Here is a 7,725-nt window from a genome sequence, read left to right on the forward strand (position 1 = left end):
CCCTTTCTGTTCCAAGCGACACTATCACCAACTCTTTGCGGAGGGAGCACCTTATCCTACGGGACTCTGGCTGAGTTTGGACACTGCACTGGATGAACGGGCTTCATGGCGTAGTGGCAATCGGAAACCTCTCGAGTCTCGTCTAGCGTTCAAGTCCATGTACTTGTGAGCATGCACGATGTCTACCTCACGTCGAGCTTCACTTACAATGCATTGCCACCTCCAACACTACAGGCAGCTCATTTTGACGATCTAGTTTCGTCGAAAAATACAGCTCTTTGTAAACCATGTGTACCAGCGCAGCAGCCTATGTGGAAGGGTTTTACCTTCAGAAGAAGCCCGCCCCACAAATCTTCAAAGTTTAACAAGAACGCTCAAATTTCACAATCAATTGTCTCGTTGGGATCAACATTAAAGCTATAGAAGTTCGACCGCGACCGTCCAGTTGGTGCTATGAAGATCTGGTGCACGAGCCTTACCTGCCTTAGCCCCCTCGCTTTGATCCGCTGCACCCGACATGATTGTTCGTTATCCTGTGCCAAAGACTTGTAAACATGAAATCCGCTCATCGTCCTGTACTAGTCATAAGTGGAGACACTTTTTGGTCCGCCAGTGTACAGACTCTGGTATCACACGGTGCTTGTGCTTGCGGCGAGTCTCACAGATGCTACCCTGATCTTGGGCGCGCTGGAAGCATACGATAAGAACGTTTCGCGATCGGCAGTTGTTTTGCCTTCAACCGCACCAGTCACGGTGACACTCGTTGTATGCGATCGCCTACTAACCTTGTTCTTGTTAATCAGGACGGCTTTGCTTACCTTGTGGAATCTGGCTAGATTAAGGTATTTGTGGTGTGCTCGGACGGAGAGATTAGAGCGATCATACATGGTGCAGGAGGCATAAAGAAGTTGTTCTTGAGAATATTTTTGGGCGTGTTGTGGTATGTTCTATATCCTTTGCACCACAACTCATCCACATATACCCCGATCGATGTATGCAGTTGCTGCTGATGTAGTCATGGACGTTGGCGACGCCAGCAGTCCTCGACCCCAATTTGAATCATCTTAGACTTGCTAGACTTGGCATGCAGCCGTATCAATGTTCTGTGGCATTTTCCTACTGGTCTGCACAGCGGTACTAGTATTGAAAGTCACTGAATGTCAAGTATTATGACCGCATCTGATGCCCCTGAGGGATTGAGATCTATTGGCCAGACTCGGAAACCTTCTAACATATTGGCATGCACTCTATGGCCATGGTAGTCACTAGATACGAGTTCGACGAGGAGTCAGGTCAGTTTGACAGATCACTTAGTAGAACCGAACCTCGTGACAACTTGAACGTAGAGCAGATGTCGCCTGCCATCATGGAAACCAAACGAGTACTTGGTTTGGATACCTGCCGTAGTATCCTTATATCTACGGCATATAAATGGGGCACTTTGTCGGCACATAAATCTTTTGCCATTATACTCAACCATGCCACCACACCGCATGAGTCTGGGACGAATTTGCTATAGTTCAACATTCTGCCAGATTCCGCCATCTGCTGGCAGGCAGAAGCTTAAGTGACTTGGCAGAACCGGCTTGCAACCTGCTAATAATATAATATATGCAAATTGCGATAAGGGAGCAACATTCAAGACAAATAATATGAGATATCAATATCGACCTAGTACAACTTGAAAGTATTGACAGGAATGAGCTTCAACTATCGTGTCATCATGACTCCACAACGGCGAATGTGCTCCTTCACGTTCTACCAATTCATACCATTTGACAGCAATAACAATTCTGCCAAATCGATCAGGACTGCCGATCATAATATGCAGGGTATAAAAGCTGGTCGTCGAACTACAGTCTTTTCCCATCCTCAGAAATATCATTCAAGAACCCCCTCATAATACTCCATATCACCTCGCGAAGAATGCGATTACTAGTATCCATCTTCGCTGTTGTTATTGCTTTGACAGCATCCACATTTGGGGCTGCGCCAAAATGCCTGTCCGAAGGAAAGTCTTGCGACAAAAAAAGCGAGTGCTGCAATAAATTGGATTGTAAACCCCTTTCCCCGAGTGTAAGCAGGTTGCTGTGTAACCAGGATTCAACTATGACTCACCTGCTTGCCTTAGGGTGGAGATAAGGCGTGCCTCTCATGGTGAAGATCGAGCCCTCAGTCGGCAGCTCAAGCAGTGTCGCGACAGTGAGTCATGCTTCTGCTTTCATTTTAGTATAGTTAATGGTGCAATACCTAGTCCAGAGCCAATCGATACAGTTGTTTTTGGACAAATGTTCGTACCGCTCGACCACGTGGATGTTTGAATTTATCTGAAAATGATCAACCGTGTCTAGTATTGCTCGTGGTCCACTAAGCTTGAGTTCGAGACACTGTCGAAGCGCGATCATTGCTGTTGGTGATTAAAATTGGGAGGCTATACGAAGATGGGATGCACTGCACAGGTTGAATTTGTTCGTCTAACGTTGACCTCCAAGTCGCCGATCTGGGGTGCACGCGCTCTCGATCTCGCAGCACATGCAGCAGACGTCTGGGCCACCTGAATGGGCATGTGGGCGCTTGAGTCAGAGGATCCTGATATCACCGCTGCGCTTCTTCTCCCGGCTTCAGGACAAGGACAAGGGAACGTACTGCCCGAAACACGTCTCACGCTCCTGAAGGCCCCGTCGCTCGTGTTAAACCACCAGCGTGAGAGAGGTGGAAAAATGTTTACCGCGAAGCCATTCCTGCGTTCCTAGATGGTCTGCCCACTGAAGAGCGCAAAGCCTGGATCGCAATGGAGATGATCGAGACGACATACGGGGTAAGTGATTACCTCGTATGCGCATAGTTCGGCTATAGACAACGGGAATGGCATAGAGACGAAAGTTGTACGAGCAGAGGTTATCTCTGAACTAGGTATCTTCGGGTATGCATCGTTTGGAGAGGGAGAGGTAATAGGATGGCTTGTTAGGACCAAGGGTACTAGTACAGAAAGCAACGAGGGCGGGGTTGCAGCTGTGTTTCAGTGTTGGACAGCGTGGTTCTTGTTTGATGCACTCGGTTGTCGAAATAATTTGTCGCTGGATATGACAGTGACTCGACCTACACGGAAGGATCAGCCTAAGGATGCACTGCTCAGTTGTTAATTCACCTATATTATCATGCATTCGCTCTCGGTTCATATCCTACAGTCGAGTCTTGAACGCGCTTTGCAAACTACCGAGGTAGGCAATACAATTATTGCATGACTTTTGATGAAGATGTTGACCATGCTTCGAGTCCGAGTCGGTGTTGACGTCTCGAAGAGGTAAAAGCACTCCAGCATAACCAGCTTTATATGCCCCATTCTGATTTAGAACAAGAAATTTTGACTGGTCTTGGAAAAGCGATGTCCTGCGCTTGAAGTTGGTGGACAAGTGTTCCCTTGATCTCATCAAGCGATATGGATTCGGGACTGCAAGATCATCATCGATGTTCTGAGTTTGAGGTAAATTTGCCATAGTTCGACATTCTGCCGGATTCTACCATCTGCCGGGCAGTAGTAATTTGGCAGAACCGGCTGGTAGCACGTTCTGCCTACAACGACCTGCAAATGATATATGCGAATTGCAATAAGGGAGTACCAAACGAGAAAAATGGTATGAAATATTGACCGAGCACCAATCAAAATATCGGCAGGAATGAGTTCAACTCTCGTGTTATGATGCAAGTAACATAATAATCCATCGACGAGTTGCAGGGACGCTCCTGCAGGTTCTACCAGATTTATTGCATCTGATAGCAATAACAATTCTGCCAAATCGATCAGAACTGACAATAATGACATGGAGGGTATAAAAACTGGTCGTCGACCTACAGTGTTTTCCCATCCTCAGAGATATCATTTGAGAACCCCCTCATAAGATTCCATATCACCTAGAATGCGTTTATCCATTCTCTCCATTGTCATTACTTTGACAGCATCTATGTTTGTGGGTGCATGCACGCCCGAAGGAATATTTTGCACGCCAGGCGCTGGCGAATGCTGCGATAAACTGATTTGTTTTGATGGTCACGTGAGGTTTCCGAGTTTCTGTAACCAGGATCAACCACGACTCACCTGCGCGCATTAGGATGGTAATCCACCGAATTGCCGATTTCCCGGTAATACTAAAAATTGAGCCAGCAGCATGTCGCGACAGTGAGTCATGCTTCTGCTTTCATTTTAGTATAGTTAATGGTGCAATACCTAGTCCAGAGCCAATCGATACAGTTGTTTTTGGACAAATGTTCGTACCGCTCGACCATGTGGATGTTTGAATTTATCTGAAATTGATCAACCGTGTCTATAGCTTGCTCGTGGTCCACTAAGTTTGAGTTCGAGACACTGTCGAAGCGCGATCATCGCTGTTGATGATTAATATTGGGAGGCCATACGAAGATGGGGCGCACTGCGCAGATTGAACGTGTCCATATAACGTTAACCTCGAAGTTTGACTCATGGATCTCTCCACTGATGGAATCAACGAGACGCCGATCGTGATTCGTAACAGACGTGGTATGTCAACCACCTACCGTAGAGACTCGAGAGTCTCACAAACTCGTGGAACTTAGCAAATTTCGCATACCCCTAGGGCGTGGGAACTTCCCACGGGAGGGGAGGTCTTAACGGCGTAGTATTACAAGTGGCCAGGCTCATGTACATTTTTTCCCGAGCGGGTTCCTTTTGAGTGCCGCACATAGTCCGGTGGAAATTGAGGCAGCAGCCCAAGCAGCATGTCGCGACTGTGAGTCATGCTTCTGCTTTCGTTTTGGTATCCCATTTAATGGTGCAATACCTAGTTCGGAGCCAATCGGTACAGTTGTTTTTGGACAAATGGGGTCATGGGCGCCAAGACCATTGAAGCTTGAGGTTTGTAGCAGGCCGCAACCGGGGCATTTTATGCATATAAATTTCATCTTATGCAATATTTGATGAAGTTGGTGGACAAGTGCTCCCTTGATCTCATCAAGCGATATGGATTCGGGACTGCAAGATCATCATCGATGCTCTGAGTTTCAGGTAAATTTGCTGTAGTTCGACATTCTGCCGGATTCTACCATCTGCCGGGCAGTAGTAATCTGGCAGAACCGGCTGGTAGCACGTTCTGCCTACAACGACCTGCAAATGATATATGCGAATTGCAATAAGGGAGTACCAAACGAGAAAAATGGTATGAGATATTGACCGAGCACCAATCAAAATATCGGCAGGAATGAGCTTCAACTCTCGTGTTATGATGCAAGTAACATAATAATTCATTGACGAGTAGCAGGGACGCTCCTGCAGGTTTTACCAGGTTTATTGCATCTGATAGCAATAACAATTCTGCCAAATCGATCAGAACTGACAATAATGACATGGAGGGTATAAAAACTGGTCGTCGACCTACAGTGTTTTCCCATCCTCAGAGATATCATTTGAGAACCCCCTCATAAGATTCCATATCACCTAGAATGCGTTTATCCATTCTCTCCATTGTCATTACTTTGACAGCATCTATGTTTGTGGTTGCATATCCATGTTCGGCCGAAGGAATATATTGCTCGCCAGGGCGGAAAGGCGAATGCTGCGATAAGATGATTTGTTTTAATCCTCACGTGAGGTTTCCAAGTCTCTGTAACCAGGATTCAACCATGACTCACCTGCGCGCATTAGGATGGTAGTCCACCGAATTGCCGACACCACAGTAAAAATTGAGCCAGCAGCATGTCGCGACAGTGAGTCATGCTTTCATTTTGGTATCCTAGTTAATGGTGCAATACCTAGCCCAGAGCCAATCGATACAGTTGTTTTTGGACAAATGTTCGTACCCCTCGACAATGTGGATGTTTGAATTTATCTGAAAAAAATTGATCAACCGTGTCTAATCTTGCTCGTGGTCCACTAAGTTTGAGTTCGAGACAATGTCGAAGCGCGATCATCGCTGTTGATGATTAATATTGGGGGCCCTATGCTAATAGTTATTCCTAGTTTCCCCTTTGGCTCGACAGCGTTTCATTTCTTTGAAGGCTTAAATTTCATGCCTTGAGTTTTAAATCAGCCTTGAGCTTGAACGGTTAAGATGGTGTGCTCAATTGTCCTCGCTTTCACTGCTTTTGTATCACTTACTTTGGCAACTCCTGTAATTTATGATGGCCGCGCCCCCTTCGACTATACTATTGAAGACCTGGACAATTCCCTGAGCCCCTACTTGTCGTGAGTATCGTCTCATTTGCCACCGAGCTAAACGCGAGCTAACCTTACCTCAGAGTAGTGAAAGGTAGTATGAAGGCCTCATATGTGTGGTTATATCCTACTTGGTGATATAGGTTGCTAAATAGCCGATTCACAGTATACTCAGCCCCTTAGGCATGCGCTCAATGCTACCCCATTGTGGTCACCCAATCTGTCGTCTCCAATAGAGCAGCCGATAAGGATTTCGATTGACAATACTTCCGTCTTCGTCCCTGGAGGTGGCATGCCTCAAAACGGTTTCCGCAGGACGGAGCTCATCGCGCAAAAAGATGGGAACCACACCGCCTTGGACACTGTCGCTGATGTAGGAACCACCGTGTTCCATGTATCCATTCTGGAGGAGTTGGAGAAACCTTTGAATATGAGCCATGAGTACCAGATCGTCTGGATTGAGCCTAATGATGGAACCCACGTCTTCGAGATCCAGCTCGGTCAGTGCCACATGATGCTAAAGTTTTTATATCTTCCTCTCCCTGACACTCCTTGATATAGGTTCGCCTTTCACCATCCCCACAGGCACTGCACCTGTCTCTGACGCTCGATTTCTGAAAGTCCGCAACCATGCGCTTGACCTTCTGTTTGAGACACCATTTACCTCCCACGACTGGCATAACTTCGCGGTCCAGATCGACTGGACAAGTCTTACCCTTGGCGTCTTTTATTCAATTAATGGAGAACCGCTGAAAGCTGTCACTGGCCTTGTGGAGAATTCGAGCGCTTCACCCGGTGCAGCTGGCCAAGGCGACTATCATTTCGGTGTACTAAAGGTAAGCACATCACTGTATGACTCAATAAAGGGTTGTCGAATTGCGAAGTAGCTTCCGCTCGCGAATCCCGACGAAACAACTGCGCAGCAGGGTGATGTTGTGCATTTCGGCATCCAGGAGGGTGATACCGAGGTGCTGATATATTCGGGTGTCTTCATTGAGAGTATCACTGGAGGTGTCAGTGCAGGATATGGGAAGACTATCGCTCCAATATCTTGACAGGCCACTGCCCAGTTGATGTTGCAGAGGTGAATACTCAAGGCGGATGGCTAGTATGAGCGAATTAATTCACACTATAGCAGCAGTGGGTAACTGGTTTCATAGAGTCGAAAGACCTCATCTTTCAATTTTTCTAAATTCCGGCCCTAAGGTTGTCATGTCTGATTTGTTCTCACGGCACTGAATGGAGGAACGAGTTTGCTGAGGCGCACGCTTGTCCAATTACCCTGGTATAAACTCGATTAAACTCGATTTAACTGAGTTATGGTGTCTGCAGCGTGCTTGCTGGGTACCGATTTAATTTGTAAGTCTTCAACTACCATGTCACCTTATAAAGTCCTCAAATCTTTCTCTAATATTCCTGCTGTTATTCGTGTCGATGATGCTAGTCCTGATTCGACTGTATCGTCGTTTTTTCTGCAGGTTGTAGAGTCCACAGTGTCCACTTGTAGGCTGGCGAGCGTTCCTACCATTGACAGTTGGTAC

The 7,725-nt window shown here is 46.7% G+C and overlaps 2 protein-coding genes across 2 annotated transcripts; one reads left to right on the top strand and one right to left on the bottom strand.

Annotated features, from left to right (window-relative positions):
* Positions 1–3,305: 3,305 nt before the first annotated feature.
* On the bottom strand, positions 3,306–4,074 carry EDB93DRAFT_700062 (uncharacterized protein). The gene has a single exon (XM_041457142.1). The coding sequence runs from the start codon at positions 3,821–3,823 to the stop codon at positions 3,431–3,433; it is 393 nt and encodes a 130-aa protein (XP_041305036.1). The 5' UTR covers positions 3,824–4,074; the 3' UTR covers positions 3,306–3,430.
* Positions 4,075–5,966: 1,892 nt separating this feature from the next.
* EDB93DRAFT_1163375 (uncharacterized protein) lies at positions 5,967–7,397 on the top strand. The gene is made up of 5 exons (XM_041450106.1): positions 5,967–6,214; positions 6,268–6,298; positions 6,351–6,684; positions 6,746–7,020; positions 7,072–7,397. The coding sequence occupies exons 1-5, from the start codon at positions 6,081–6,083 to the stop codon at positions 7,237–7,239; spliced, it is 942 nt and encodes a 313-aa protein (XP_041305037.1). The 5' UTR covers positions 5,967–6,080; the 3' UTR covers positions 7,240–7,397.
* Positions 7,398–7,725: the final 328 nt, after the last annotated feature.

This window comes from Suillus bovinus (genome assembly GCF_016758785.1).
Source record: "Suillus bovinus strain UH-Sbo-P2 chromosome Unknown EDB93scaffold_53, whole genome shotgun sequence".
NCBI lineage: Eukaryota > Fungi > Basidiomycota > Agaricomycetes > Boletales > Suillaceae > Suillus > Suillus bovinus.